A 14465-nucleotide genomic window follows, 5' to 3' on the forward strand; every position below is an offset into this window, starting at 1 on the left:
TCATCCGGTGTATTCACACTGAACTCTTAGGCTTCAAAGCAAGCTGGATAGCATCTTCGAAAGTTGGTTGTTTACGAGACCATCCTAAATTTTTGGCTTTTTCGCTAATTTCCATGAACGAATTTGTTCCAAACATGTATAAATCTCCTTGACCTTCTTCGATGCTTTTCGCCCCACTTTTGGGTATATCACCTCTATCATAAAGTAAATCGCCTACAAGAGTAATTATAGGTCCCCAAGTATGTTGTTCTAGTCCAGCATAAATCAGATTTGACCAACCTTTTGATTCAGGAGTAGCTTGTGTTTTGGAAGGATATGTAATAGCGTTCTGAAGTAAGAGAAGATAAAGATCGCTTAAATCCTGAACATGAACCTATCGATAAGAGGTTCGAATATCAACAATCATTACTAAGACTTAGTAACTCTACGGTGACTTATACTTACATTGCCCCAAATATTCTCCCCTTTACCTATATAAGCGGCTTGACCTGTTCTTTTGGCGTATTTGACATAAGCAGGAATTTGAAGAGAAAGCTCTATCAAAAGGTCTGTCAGCGGCATTATCATTCAATCTAATGGAGCACAAAACCCTCACTGTTTCCAGGTCCAGTACCTGGGCCATAGACAGTTGGCGACATAACGATATATGCCGAAATGATACCTCTTGCCGCAGCTCGAGCAACACTTTGAAGGTATCAGCTTTAGCAATCTGATAAAGTCATAATGCAAAATACCACTTACATCCTATCACCACTATGAAAGAAAGCAGAATCTGGTAAGGCTTCCCATCTTTCATGATCAGAGTCCTAAAATATATGTAAGTAGGATTATAAGGGTAATCAAACGGCAAGAATATATTCACTTTCCAGACTTCTTTACCAGCTTCACCATTTTTACCATACATTATTGATCCTGTACCAGAAGTTTGAAGCAAAATAGGTTTCAATTCTGATTGAACTACCTTTGCACGATGTTCAAGACCATCTACAAGTGCTTTTATCGATTCATCGCCCCCTGCAAAAGGGACAGCAAAATTGAAAATAGCATCGTAATTTTTGGCTAAATCTTGGAGAAAAGTGGCATCTTCCACATTACCAATAACGGTTTTCACCCCAAGAGGTTCGAGTATTGCCTGTTTCGCTTCATCTCTGATCAAAGTCGTTATTTGAGAGGTTTTGTATTGTTTGAGTAGATCAGTCAAAACGGTACCTATAACAGATTGTCATCAGTGATGCCTAAAGTCAACAAAGCTAAAGGTATCGCTTACCTCCGATATATCCGGAAGCACCAAGAATGAGGATTTGCAAGTCGGATGACATTGAGTTTGCTATTATTTTCTTATGTAGTTGAATATAAGGCTTGGGTAGTTAAAGTCGGTGGTAATATCATGGTGAAGTCGGAGCTGTAGTCGATAGACGACTGCCTTTTATATCTTTTAGCTCTGTGGTAACCTCCTGAGCGATTGAATAACTGGATGATCAATTGGTCAGCGATAATACGGAATCTCCGTTGAATTTACTGAATCTCCGTTTCAGGCACGGGTATCCTCGTAATCACTTGGTAGACAAAATAAGAAGCTTATCTTTTTGACTTCTTCCATCTTAGTAATCATATATGCATGATACATACAAGATGACAAAGCACAGTCGAACATCCGTTGAGAGAGCTACGGTCTCGTCAATCAAATCAACGAAGAAGCGGAATGGATCGATCAGCGCGATTGAGGAAAGGCCAGCAAGACGCGCACTGAGTTGTACGGAATGTAAAAGGAGAAAGACGAAAGTGAGTTAATTCATATTGATCAATAGCTGAATAAGCAGTGTTCCGCTCTGGGTAAAACTCCATGCGACTCGTGTGCCAGACGAGGAAAACCTCAAGATTGTAAATGGGAAGGCCTGATCACGTGAGTCTATCAAGTATGAGTGGTCAATGGAGTAACCGACTAATCCCCATTGTTATTCGGAGTGCTTCGCCAGACGCTCACTGCTCCGATTCTGGCCCATCAATAGCACACAATGACACTGATGTGCTCCGAGCACAGATAGATCGACTCGAACGACTCGTCGATACTCTGACCAATAGAACAGCACCACCTCCCATGCGTGCCGCTCAATTCCATCTCCCAGACAATCTAGAATCCGCAGCTATCGATCTAGAACATTTTGTTGTTGGTCCAGGTGTGCGACCAGGACTTACAGAAACTCTCCATCCTACCGATAAGATAGACCACCGGACGGCTCCTCGAGTCTCATCAATCTTCCCTTTGTCTTCACTATTCACCGCTTCTTCGATAGATCCCAGTCTTCTAACGGTTTTACCTCAACTACTCCCGAATGCTCCTGACTCACAGAGACTGGTAGATGCGTTCTTCGAAGGACCTATCAATGGTTCTTGGCATGTGAGTTCTTCTCAATGCAGCTTAATTCAACCATCGGATAACTTGGCTTACGGAGGACCTACCTCTGTTCCAGGTCATTGCACAGCAGGCTTTTCGCTTGAAATTCAGTGAATACGCCATCCTTGGCTTAGATGATCTAGAAAAGAATGTCGATCCTCTATGGTTTGCTGAGTATCTGATGGTTTGTCTTGTTTGGCTGCTGTGCTATATACGCACTTCTTACTGAAGGAAGCTGCCTGGCAGGTCTTAGCTTTCGCCATCAAGTTCCCTACTTTTAAGATTGGCCAAGACATACAACTCTTTGGCTCTGAGCTCCAGTCATTGCCTTCCACCTTACATCATGCCAGCGTGAAAGTTCTAGAAGCTTCAGATTACCTGTCAAGGCCTCAAATTGGACATGTGCAGGTAAGTTTCGTGCGACCATTAGGCAGCTCATGTCTTTTAGGTATCGATCTTGTATTTCGTATTCCTCTTTGTAAGTCCCAGCTCAGCTCGAATAGACCACTGATAGTGTAGCATTTTGGACATTCCACGGACCAAGCAAATGTCGCATTGAGGTACCTTGATAACGCTATCACAACAGCTCAGTGGCTGGAATTAGATTCAATCGAAGATACCCTCCCTTTCGCCCTCACATCTGAGCCATCCCTAGACGGACTTGAGCCACCACATCAAATCGAGCTGTGCAAGCAGCTGTATCATCTTCTTAATTTCCTGGATGGGACCATCTTCAAAAGGCCTGGCCTGTGGAGATTGACCAATAGCGGTAAGTTGACATGGCTCGATCGTCGCTGACTTTCTGCAGATTACCGTGAACGGCCTTGCAACAATAATGACCTGGACTATGCGATCAAGCAACAGATTCGCGAGCGACCCCCGAGGCTCATGACGGAAGCTAGCTTGTCAAGAGTGAGTGCCAGTACCTCTTACCATGTCTGATCAACTCAAATGCAGATCGGATCTTCCTTTGCGGATATCATCCGGGATTTTGAGATGGAGAGGAATCGTAAGTGATCGCTCAGAAGGAAGTGGCGCTGATCTTGTTCAGATCACATGTCGTTGAATAATACTATAGCACAGCACACGGCTTTACAGAGGCTCCTCGATCATATGCCTACCATTCCATCTACTGCACAAAGCTGTCAGTATTCCAATTCCGAAGGAACAAAATAACTGCTGAACCCCATGATAGGGATGATGAACACGTTGTCGTGTAGTAAGTCGGATGGACCTTGTGAGCTTTGAGAAAGATACTCAACTCAAATCGACTCGGAACAGGTCTACATTATCGATTAATTCGAATACATCGCTCGTCAATGATCCGAGGATTTCGCGACGACCGTTGGAGGCTCTCTACATCGGCTAGCGTCAGTAGTGCTCAAAGAATACTAGACATTCAGGTCACAATGGCCAATTGGCCTGATCTTCGACCTGGGTGAGTCTCATTCAACTCTGATCGATCATGAAGCCCTTCAGGGAATTGTGTTGACACTTTACGACTTGACAGATTCATGAGGCGCTGGATCGTAGGAGCAGTCATAATCCAAGCTATCGATTCCCTTATGAGCGACTCAATAATCCATCATATCAGGTCTCAAATCCAGCGCATATGCATTGACGACTTTTCCGCACTCCTCCCGCCCATCACAGCAATACTGGATTCGGTGGATCATTTCTGGCATACACTAGGAGTGCGAAAAGGTCAGCTGGATGTTGATGCCTTTTTTGCATATGTGAAGGAAAGGCTGAAAGGTAACGGTAAGTGACTAAATGCTGATGCAATGGCTTTGCTAAGGTAAATTGATAGCTGGGCCACCAAGTGCAACACTCGAGGCGATCGACATAGATCAATTTCTATCGACATTCGATCAGTACCTTCCTGAAGGCAGCGCTAATTTTCTGCAGGTTGAATGTTACCCTGATGTCTGGCCATTGGTCTGATTATCATCATTGTATGGGATTATGGACTGAGGACTACATATGTATATATATTCGTGTACAGCTTGTTCAAAGCCAAATTTGAGAGCTAACTTGCATCGGAATTCGGAGCCTAATTGTCCACACGACAAGTATTGAACTATCCACATTGGATTTTGTAGTCTGGGTTGAGTAGCGATAACGGCGAGAAGTATTCTCGAGCTTCAGCGCGAACTTCAGATGTCGTCCTTGGCAGTGATGCGTATGAAAAAATGTAATTTTGTTTGACAATAGCGGCTGTCGCTTCATTTGACATAGTGTTACCGGTGCGGCATTCACGTGGGCCTTGTGATGTGACTCCACGGGACAATCAGGGTAAACACCGGAAACCCCAAGATCCCCTTTTCAAGGATCATCGAAAACATCTTCTTAGACTTGTCATGTTTTTCGAATGATACTGAAGACCTCGTTCAATTTAAAAGGGGATACATAGATACAACAGGCTCACCACATGTCAGTAACCGGAGATATTTTCACGAATGGCGTTGCAGGTTCATCTTCAACCAGATCCAAGCTGGCGTGAGTAATAAGAATTGTATCACCCCTTCTAGGCTGACACCTCTGATAGCTGCGCAGCTTGTAGACAGAACAAGGTGATTACGCTCCGATGATCTTAGGGGATTTAGATACGAGCTAATGCGACTTTTAAGGTGCGATGCTTGAGGAATGAAGGTTTGGATCACGCGTGTATGCGATGTTGTAAGTCAAATTGAGCCTTTCTCGTGCATCCTAAATCTGCCGACAATCCACGCCTATCTACTTGCACTTTATGCCAGAATCCCGGATGATGGGATATGGGACAGATGCTGACTTTTCACTCGGTTCCAGTGCGGTACGGTCTTGCATGCACAGCGCCTCCGATTAACAAGCGTCGAGGTAGACCAAGACGCGAGAGTAGCAATGGGTATGTGCTTTCATCGCTTGTCCCAAACAGCTCAGCACTGATATCTGTCCCATAGCAACAGTAAAACTACTTCATACACACCTCCACTCGCTAGTGCGTCGAGCCTAGATCCTGCTCATTCATTTTGGTCAATGGAAAGGAGTCTCGGACATTTTAGCCAGGATATCCTCCCTTCTTCGTCCAACGGTATTAACACCAACGAAATACATCATAATCTAGCCCCCACACTCACCACCAACTCCAATCTGCATCATATGATTATCGCTCAGCCCGACGCCATTCCATCCTTTCCAGTAGCTCAATCGTCACCACTCTCATCTGAAGCAGAGGCCACAGGACCAAATCGGAATCTGGATTTGTCAGAATACCTTGATCCTGCAGACCGGCCAATACATCTTGCTGGCCCCAACGCTCCATTCTTTTTGAATAATACTCCAAAGAGCCCTACAATTGAGGGCGATGAGAATTCGCTTAGTGAACTGAGAGATGATCCAGGTGAGTCATATTAACATACAATCAGTACTGATGATCAGTGCACTTGATGATACTCTCAGAAGCGGAGGCTACGGCTTTGGTCAAACTGTAAGTCTTTCAAAGACGTATATAGACTGACATGAAGGTTTCATGATCGTCTGAATCATCTTGTCGCTGTGCTCGATTATAAGCGTAAGTTTTCCTAGATCCGACGAGAGCTAAAAAAATATCAGTGCACACCCTCTCTTATCTTCGTCGGACGTCCACTGTCCTATTCACTGCTGTCATCGCCGTCGCTTCGAAGTTCTCGCGGCCTGACCTTCATCATAGTCTTCTTTCACACGCTCAAACCTTGCTCACTCGTTCAATCAATAACGGAGTCACTGATGTAGCGGTTGTTCAATCGATAATGATCCTGATGTATTGGAAATTACCAGCGGACACATCGTCATGGAGAAAGATCGGGATAGCTATACGGATGGGATATCAGCTATATTGGCATGTGCCAAGGACCCAATCGTTACCTAAAGATGACACGGCTGCGAGGAAAATCCTGGTGAGTCAATTTGACTAGGGAAGTGAAGATTTTCTGAATCTCGTTCTGAGCTACAGAATGCAGAAAGGACCTGGATGTGTAAGTCTCCACGTCCTACCATGTCGAAGCTGTACTGATTGCCAATGATCTGCTCAGGCTTGTTCTGTAAGTTCCGTGTTTGGCTCCTTATATGTATACGGGTCACTAATATGGATTCAAATCAAGGTTTCGACAGATCGTGAGTGCTTTACTTCCCTGGATCAGCATCGCCAGCTGAAACTTGATGCAGGCTGAGTCATATGTACGGCCTTCCGGCTGTCATACAACCCAATCACTTGATGGATGTAAGTATTTGCGTGCGCATAATCGACGACAATTGACCAAAATACTTTAGCCCGCAAATTGGGCCAGAGAGCACACCTACATTGGTCCATCGGTTGACGTGCATCTGGCTTCATCCATAGAGTAAGCACGAAAAGCGCGAGCAACGGCTAACTCACTTAGGCTATGTAAACTCAAAGATCAATGGCGTGCAATCTGCGATTCAACTACACAGTCCTCCGCATACAATGATGCAGCTTTGGATAGTGTTTTGGCTCAAAGTGAAGCTTTATTGTGTAGATATTGGAGGAAAGAGGGTAAGTCGGAATCAGGTTGATTGGGATATACTGACGAGGGTTCTGGTAGCTCCACCAATCGGTTTCGAATACGAGAAAGAGCATGTAGGATTATGGTCAACACTGGATTTCATGCTGGTATTGAAACGACACTATCTCGAAGCTTCGCCCAATGATCCTATCAGAATTGACGCGTGCCTCTCCTACGCTTCGAGAATAACAGACCAGATTGATGAAGTGGCGAACAATGGAGATCTAGAAATCATGCAAGATACGAGTTCAGTCATGGCTTCTTCTCTAACGGTATTACTCCGTAAAGTGAGCTTTTCTCAATTTGCATCTCGTTTTCGAACGGAGTTTGTGCTCAATGGGTAATTTTAGATGTTTCATTTATCAAGTCTAACGCAAAAAACTCTCATAATCAATCTTTTACGACGTATATTGACGGCCTATACTCGAGCTGCTGGAATGGAACACAATACTGCGCCAGCTTACGTGGCTCGATTCGTTCAGCGTACCCTCAGAGCAATAGGAATGGAATCTAAAGCTGGTTCGCCGATGCGTGAACAAGCTGGAATAAGCGATGGGATGCTTGGTGGAGAACAACCGGACTTCATGGCGCAGTTGGTGAGTTCATTCTCACGAGAAACTCGATCCCAATTTTCTTGATATTAATTCGAAACTGTAGCAACAATTTATGGTTATGCCTGATGAGACTACCGCTTTGAACGATGAAGATTATTGGTAAGTACACCAGTTTTTGCTGAAGTGCTCAGAAAAGTAACATTGAGCAAAATCTCAGGTCCACGTTGTTCTCTGTATGATTTTATGCGCAAAGTCTTCTCGGGAAATTGATTCACCATTAGGTAGACCATTGCCCTGTACCACACCATTGTCATTGTAGTATCTTATGCATGAACATATTTTCGGAATTCCATATCAATTTCTATCAATCTAAATTAAGCAGACCCATCGCCTACAAATCGATAATTCACCGTTCGCCCCTTCAATCCTTTAGCATGTACAACTTGTTCATCATCAGGGAATAAGTCTAAAGCTTGATCTGACCATTCGACCTCATCTCCATCGACATCTAGCACGAGTCCTTTTACGGGTTTCTCACAAGAAATTCTAACTTCACCGTCATGCGATGATAGCTTCAAAACAGGATCAGGGAAATCAAGATACTTGTATGGTTCAGGCCAGCTTGAATATCGAGCCTCAACGATGTCAGGTTTGGCTTTAAGATATAATCGAGCCTGTACTACGATAGGATGGGGAGATGAAGCTTCATCATGACGAATTGGTTGTCCAGGAAGATCTCCAGACCATATTTCGGTTGATGCATTTGCGTCCAGTCGAGCATTGAAAGTAAGCTGATCTCTGTGACTAGTAGACAGATTGAATGTCTCGAGTCGAACTATGACTTCCACTGGCTCAAGACTGGAATTACAAGCCCAAATTTCGAGCTACATCCACATACAGCAATGAGCATGTCTGCCTGAAATTGAGGATACAAGATTGACTTACCTTTTCGGATATCTCGAAAAATGCTGATGTCTCTTTGTCTCGCAACTTTTTCACTTCCTTTCGGGTCAACTTGACATTGAATTGGACCTGTCAGCTCAGATACCTTACAAGAACTTGCGGACTCACTCCGACCGTGAAAGGTCTAAGCTCTCTTGCTATAGTGAAGAATGCTGGTCTAAATCCCAAATTGAATCAGCCATCGTCGTTTTGTATGATTTGATTGAAACTTTCTGAACTCACTTGGGTCTCAAGTAATAATCTGCAATACCCCACGAAACACAAGGCCAACAATCGTTTAATTGCCAAACCAAAGCTCCTGATGTATATTCTTTTCCTCGACCTTTGAAGTTCCGTCTCCATAATCGGTATGCAGCTCCTAGACATTCAGCTTGCATAATTTGGGTATAGTAAACATATCCTGGCATATCGAATGAATGGCGGAAATTTTCCATGAGATAAAGTTCAAGTCGACGTTCAAATCCATCCTGTTTCCGCGTCAATCAGTTTTAATCGATGATGAATGAATGAGTGATCAAAACTTACCGCTTTATTATGATTGACCGATACTCGCGATTGTGGGAACAATTGACTTTTATCATCAGACCACTCATTGACAGTCCTTAAATCTGGATAGCCTTGCATTCCAAATTCTCTGGAGAATCGCATTATTGATCAGAATGTATCGGATGAGGATGAAAGTAGTATCAAACTTACGAGACAAAACGGCCGGCAAGTTTGTCCCAATTTGACCATGGCTCTTGAGTACCGTGCCATACGTTCCATTGATGTATATCGCCTACTGTTTGATCACTCGACGTTTTGCCTCCGTACGGACTACTTCGACGATACTCTATATGGGAGAACCGTTTCACCACTTCAGGAAGTATGATTTCATAAATTTGTCGTCTATCATTATTATATCAGCTCCGACCATCGCTCGAACTACCTCTAACTTACGCAGGGAATTTAGACTTCATGTAATCTCCGGAATTGTCATTATAATCCATGACATCGATACTTTCCGCCAAAGCGTAATCTTCATTGTTTCCAGCAAAAATGACGACAGAAGGATGATCTCGCAATCTTTTCACGGCTTGCTCTGCTTCTGCTTCAATACTCGCATTAAGTTTTGGGTATGAGGGATACTACTATATTAGCTCTCTTCGAGGCGTAGAACTACTCACCAATCCGCAGCCGAACATGAAATCTTGCCAGACCAGGATACCCGCTTCATCGCATGCACTGTCAAGGCACAGATTTAAGTCCTCATAATAAACATATTAATCATTTTTCATTGCATGACTTACTCGTACAGTTCTTCAGATTCGTAAATCCCTCCGCCCCAAACTCTTAGCATATTCTGGTTGCCTCGTACCTGTCTCGAAGTATTAGTGCGGCTCACAAATCAGTCAAGACTGCTTTGCCCTTCTTCACACATACCATTAAATCAATCCACTTGCGGTACCGAAGTGGCTCAACTTCCGTCAAGAACGAGTCTGCTGGAATCCAATTACTACCTCCACAGAAAATCCTGATTCCGTTGATTTCGAAAACAAAGCTTGTTCCTTCCTGACCTTCCAGCGGTTCTTGTATGAGCTGGGCTGATCTGAATGCCACCCGACGCGTAACGACATCAAGAGGTGTACCTTTCTGTGTCCAGATTTAGCATTCTAACTTCGATGTATATGTCTCCACTCACAGCATCCTTTAATTCTATCTTGAGCTGATACAAATTCTGATCACCATATCCAATCGGATACCAACCTTTGACTTCCTGACCAAGATTCCAGTTGAGTACATCTTCGGCCGGATGCGATTGAACTGAACGAATCACTTTTCCGCTGATATCCTGTAGCTCGAGATCAAGTTTGAGCTCCGCTTTACCGGAGGTGGAGAAATGAGCCTCCAGGGTAGCGTGGTCGTAACCCGCTCCGCTTAAAGTAGTGTCAACTCGGACGTCTTCAAGACGCGCATCGTAAGCTTCAAGGTGGATGTCTTTCCATGGCCCGACGGTCATCATAACTGGACCCTATATTTCCTTCAGCCTTTTTCATATTTCGACGAGAGTAGTCTTACCCAATCCCACCCTGGCAAAGAAGTTAGCTGGGAACCATGGTAGTTCGATCACCGACAACTCACCCCAGCCATATTGAGCTTTACGTGAATACAGACGGTTTGATGCGCCATTCCCTGCACACATAAGAGAGAGACTTAGCCTCGTCCAACGGGGATATGGAGGAAGATGAAGAAGACGGACATAAAAACTTTGAACCTCCGTTTGCTTCTTCAGCCTTGCGAGCCTCATGCCAAGGACTCTTAAAATGCAATTCGAGGTGATTATCTTTCGCTTGTATAACTTCCTTCACGTCAATCCGGTGTGACATGAACATATTGTCGACTTCACCAACGATTTGACCGTTCTGCAAAATATCAGCTTACCATGGCCCAGGGATTAGAGACGATCGACCAACCAGTTTGATGGTACAGTATGTGTCTAGCCCATCGAAGATGATATCAAGATGTTGCGAAGCCAATTGATCTTCTCCGACATGAAATGAAGTCTTGAACACCCAGTCGGCTTCTTGTATCCCTAAATAATGTGTACTTCTCTGAGCATTCGCATCCACTTGTAAGGAACCTTGAGTGATACATACACTGTACTTTCCATTCATTCAAGTCTTTGTAGGGGTCAGGTATGATACCCAGCTTTTTCAGCTCGACATGCACCGAAGTAGGTATAGGGCATGGATGCCATGTTTCCTCAACGTCTTTGCTATATTCGGAAGTCACCTGACTGAAGGACCAGCCAGTCTTCAGAGTGGTTGTTCGTCTTGGGGATGACAACTTCATCGTTGTTGCTTGCAGTACTGAACAAGGAGAAAAGAGAAAAAGAGCAATTAACCTAACTTCTTGAATGAAAAAACAGACTAGAAAACCTCCACTTCAGCATGAACGCCGTTTGTACTCTCTTATCGGTATCGGAGCTCCACGAATCGGCCCATTTCAGGTAAATTGACGTTAAATAAGCGAAATAATTGCCCGTAGCTGGGGAACCCGCCATCTGCCGGCATTCAAATGATCCGTTAGGAACAGACAGCTGACATGCTCTTTTGAAAGAATGTCACGATCTACCCGAAGTACCGAGACCAACGTAATCACAAATCTCGAAAAAAGAAAAATTTACCATGACTACTTTTAGGCGCTAGGACATTTTGGGCCAATCGGGCCGCTAAACGGGTCTTTTGAATTGAAGCTCATCTTGGACATCATGACTTTTGGCTATAAATGCTCTCGACGAAACCTGGAGAACAGTCTTATCATGCTACTCAGTAACTCATAGCAAGAAACCTTGAGGAAAGAGTCAGCGGGCAAAGAACTAATCTTCCAATATGTCGCTTCATCAAGTTACTTCTGAGTCTGGAGATCTTCAAGAAAAAGATTTCAAGTCGGTCGGCCATCACGAGACCATACCTCATATATCTAAAACAGGGATCGACCCCGATGCACACGTCAAGGATGTTGCAAACGTAGGTAATAGCTTTGAGAAGTGACCGATAGGTACTGAAGGTATGCTCATTACAGGCCGAGCTATACGCTGCTATTCAAGAGAGTAACATTCCTCGATGGAGTAGACGATCGATCCACCTTTACTGTAAGCGATGCTTGCGCGTAATCATCGGATAGTATGCTGACCCTCAAGTCCAGTCGCCGTTTTTGTCTCTTTCTGTTGCGCTTGTGCCAATGGTTACGATGGTGAGCGGACTTTGACCATAACGATATGATGGCTAATTGTCCTCAAGGTTCCCTCATGACTGCGGTACTGGCAATGCCTCACTTCCAAAATACTTTCCATAGTGGTACTACCGGTCCTAAAGTCTCCGTCATCTTCTCGTTATATACTGTGTAAGTGCTAGTGATTTGGGCCTCCATCGTATGGCATTACAAGGTATTGATACCTATCTTAGCGGTGCGATGGTCGGTGCACCTTTCGCAGCTGTCCTCTCTGATAAATTCGGTCGAAGACGAGCTATGCTTGGTGGAAGTTTCGTAATCATCACTGGTATGATCATCGCTGCCACCGCAAAACATGTGGCTCAGTTCGTCGTCGCCCGTTTTGTCCTTGGTTTTGGTATCGCCATCATGACTGTTGCCGCTCCTGCTTATTCCATTGAAATCGCTCCTCCTCATTGGCGAGGAAGATGTACCGGTACGTTCGACTTTGTTCCATATGCAACTCGTCGCTGATGTAAAGCTTGATAGGTTTTTACAATTGTGGATGGTTCGGTGGTTCTATTCCAGCTGCCGCAGTGACTTATGGATGTAACAACATCAACTCCAATCTGTCTTGGCAATTGCCCTTAATCTTCCAAGCATTCGCTTGCTTAATCGTAATAGTCGGTGTTTGGTTCATCCCAGAATCACCTCGATACTTGATCGCCAATGGCAGAGAGGACGAAGCTTTCCAATTCTTGGTAGCCTATCATGGTGGAGGCGATCCCAATTCCAAGCTTGTAGCTCTTGAAATCGAAGAAATGAGAGAAAACATCAAAATAGACGGTACAGACAAAGTATGGTGGGATTGTGAGTACCCAGCAGTCCTAAATGGAGAAGACTGTCTGGCTGACGCTGCCTGCGAATTTGGACAGACCGACCGCTTTTCACCACTCACAATGGTCGATGGAGAATGGCTCAAGTGATCATGATTGGTGTTTTTGGTCAATTCTCAGGAAACGGTTTGGGTGAGTACTTTATAACAATAACCGAGAGCGAGACAAGTCTGATAGACTCGTTATTACTCAGGCTACTTCAACACCGTTATCTACAACAATTTGGGAATCCACAGTGTACCTCAACAGCTGGGCTACAATTTACTCAACTCGGTTGTATCTGCTATTGGTGCTCTTACAGCTACGTCCCTTACCGACAGGATGCCTAGAAGGCCAGTCCTGGTTTTCGGTACCCTCGGTAAGCTGAATTACTTACAACACACCTCCATATACTCACAAATCCTTCTACAGCTTGTGCTATCACACTCGGTATTAATTCTGGTCTTTCCGCCAAACTCGATTCGCAAGGTGAAAACGTCAGCAAGAGTGTAGCCCAAGGAGCTTTGGCAGCTTACTTCCTCTTCAACATTGTCAACTCTTTCACCTACACCCCTCTTCAAGGTGTATTACCTTGCGAAGCGCTCGATACCAACATCAGAGCCAAGGGATTGGCCGCATATGGTTTCATCGTGAATGCTGTGTAAGTTTGCATTCTCTTCCAATGTCATGACATTTGGGCAGAACGCTAACGACCCTTAATTTAGTGGATGTGAGTTATTTGATGATGCTCCACAAGACACTATTGTGTATGACCGAGCGGCTGACCTGTTCTTTAGTCATCAATCAATTCGCCGGACCAATCGCACTCAACAACATCGGGTAAGTGGGACCTTTGAGACTCATCGACGACGTCAGGATGCTAAAACACGACATGTATAGGTACAAATACATCTATATCTTCGTGGGATGGGATTGCGTTGAAGCTTTGCTTTGGTATCTATTCTGGTAAGTCTCTCCCTTCGAGTCTCAGCAAGTCGGTGAGCTGATCACAAACACGGGCAGTGTCGAGTCCCAAGGCCGAACAATTGAACAACTTGAATGGGTTTACAATCAACCTAATCCCGTCAAAGCTTCTCTCAAGGTTGACAAGGTCGTCGTCGAACAGGACGGTCGAGTGGTGGAGAAAGTCGATGCTTAAAGACATGATCCCTCTGCGATATACATTTACTCGAAAATCCTGTCCCGGTGATTTCAATTTGTTTGTGAATGCTTGTCTCCTGGGGTTTTCTCATTGTCGTACGCTCTAAAAGAATCTTTCAGCACTGGCTGTTTTTGGTGAGGTATTCGTTTTTTATCCGTAGTATCTTGTGATTGCGCTTCTCGTTCACAGGTGGGTTTCGTCTATGTAGCAGGTTTGGTAAATTCTTCTTTCGAGAAGACCAAGTATGCATCTATCAATGTTCAGATTTCGACCCATGATGCG

The 14465-nt window shown here is 44.4% G+C and overlaps 6 protein-coding genes across 6 annotated transcripts; 4 read left to right on the forward strand and 2 right to left on the reverse strand.

Moving 5' to 3' along the window:
* Positions 1-13: 13 nt before the first annotated feature.
* I206_107842 (uncharacterized protein) lies at positions 14-1319 on the reverse strand (the record flags this gene model as incomplete). Its single annotated transcript, XM_019157885.1, has 6 exons — positions 14-373; positions 445-536; positions 596-684; positions 742-806; positions 863-1209; positions 1268-1319. The coding sequence occupies 6 exons, from the start codon at positions 1317-1319 to the stop codon at positions 14-16; spliced, it is 1005 nt and encodes a 334-aa protein (XP_019009525.1).
* A 313-nt stretch (positions 1320-1632) lies between these two features.
* On the forward strand, positions 1633-4339 carry I206_107843 (uncharacterized protein; the record flags this gene model as incomplete). The annotated part of the gene is made up of 12 exons (XM_070203607.1): positions 1633-1782; positions 2042-2398; positions 2472-2579; positions 2642-2803; positions 2915-3164; positions 3294-3307; positions 3353-3404; positions 3474-3539; positions 3591-3614; positions 3677-3833; positions 3906-4156; positions 4206-4339. The coding sequence occupies 12 exons, from the start codon at positions 1633-1635 to the stop codon at positions 4337-4339; spliced, it is 1725 nt and encodes a 574-aa protein (XP_070059708.1).
* A 487-nt stretch (positions 4340-4826) lies between these two features.
* On the forward strand, positions 4827-7653 carry I206_107844 (uncharacterized protein; the record flags this gene model as incomplete). Its single annotated transcript, XM_070203608.1, has 15 exons — positions 4827-4894; positions 4944-4968; positions 5026-5074; positions 5204-5279; positions 5335-5774; positions 5834-5861; positions 6084-6309; positions 6366-6387; positions 6445-6526; positions 6578-6632; positions 6683-6753; positions 6877-6926; positions 6976-7223; positions 7287-7532; positions 7594-7653. The coding sequence occupies 15 exons, from the start codon at positions 4827-4829 to the stop codon at positions 7651-7653; spliced, it is 1746 nt and encodes a 581-aa protein (XP_070059709.1).
* A 211-nt stretch (positions 7654-7864) lies between these two features.
* I206_107845 (uncharacterized protein) lies at positions 7865-11285 on the reverse strand (the record flags this gene model as incomplete). The annotated part of the gene is made up of 16 exons (XM_070203609.1): positions 7865-8374; positions 8436-8504; positions 8562-8610; positions 8676-8920; positions 8979-9087; positions 9150-9341; positions 9393-9540; positions 9616-9677; positions 9743-9810; positions 9876-10085; positions 10135-10464; positions 10512-10522; positions 10575-10625; positions 10693-10855; positions 10907-11025; positions 11090-11285. 16 exons carry the CDS (start codon positions 11283-11285, stop codon positions 7865-7867), a joined length of 2532 nt encoding a protein of 843 aa, XP_070059710.1.
* Positions 11286-11824: 539 nt separating this feature from the next.
* I206_107846 (uncharacterized protein) lies at positions 11825-13686 on the forward strand (the record flags this gene model as incomplete). The annotated part of the gene is made up of 9 exons (XM_019157889.2): positions 11825-11962; positions 12018-12087; positions 12141-12188; positions 12236-12338; positions 12401-12642; positions 12696-13016; positions 13082-13174; positions 13236-13400; positions 13454-13686. The coding sequence occupies 9 exons, from the start codon at positions 11825-11827 to the stop codon at positions 13684-13686; spliced, it is 1413 nt and encodes a 470-aa protein (XP_019009529.2).
* A 104-nt stretch (positions 13687-13790) lies between these two features.
* Positions 13791-14180, forward strand: I206_107847 (uncharacterized protein; the record flags this gene model as incomplete). The annotated part of the gene is made up of 3 exons (XM_070203610.1): positions 13791-13861; positions 13922-13987; positions 14045-14180. 3 exons carry the CDS (start codon positions 13791-13793, stop codon positions 14178-14180), a joined length of 273 nt encoding a protein of 90 aa, XP_070059711.1.
* Between the last annotated feature and the right edge of the window lie 285 nt (positions 14181-14465).

Source organism: Kwoniella pini, chromosome 11 (assembly GCF_000512605.2).
Source record: "Kwoniella pini CBS 10737 chromosome 11, complete sequence".
Taxonomy (NCBI): Eukaryota; Fungi; Basidiomycota; class Tremellomycetes; order Tremellales; family Cryptococcaceae; genus Kwoniella; species Kwoniella pini.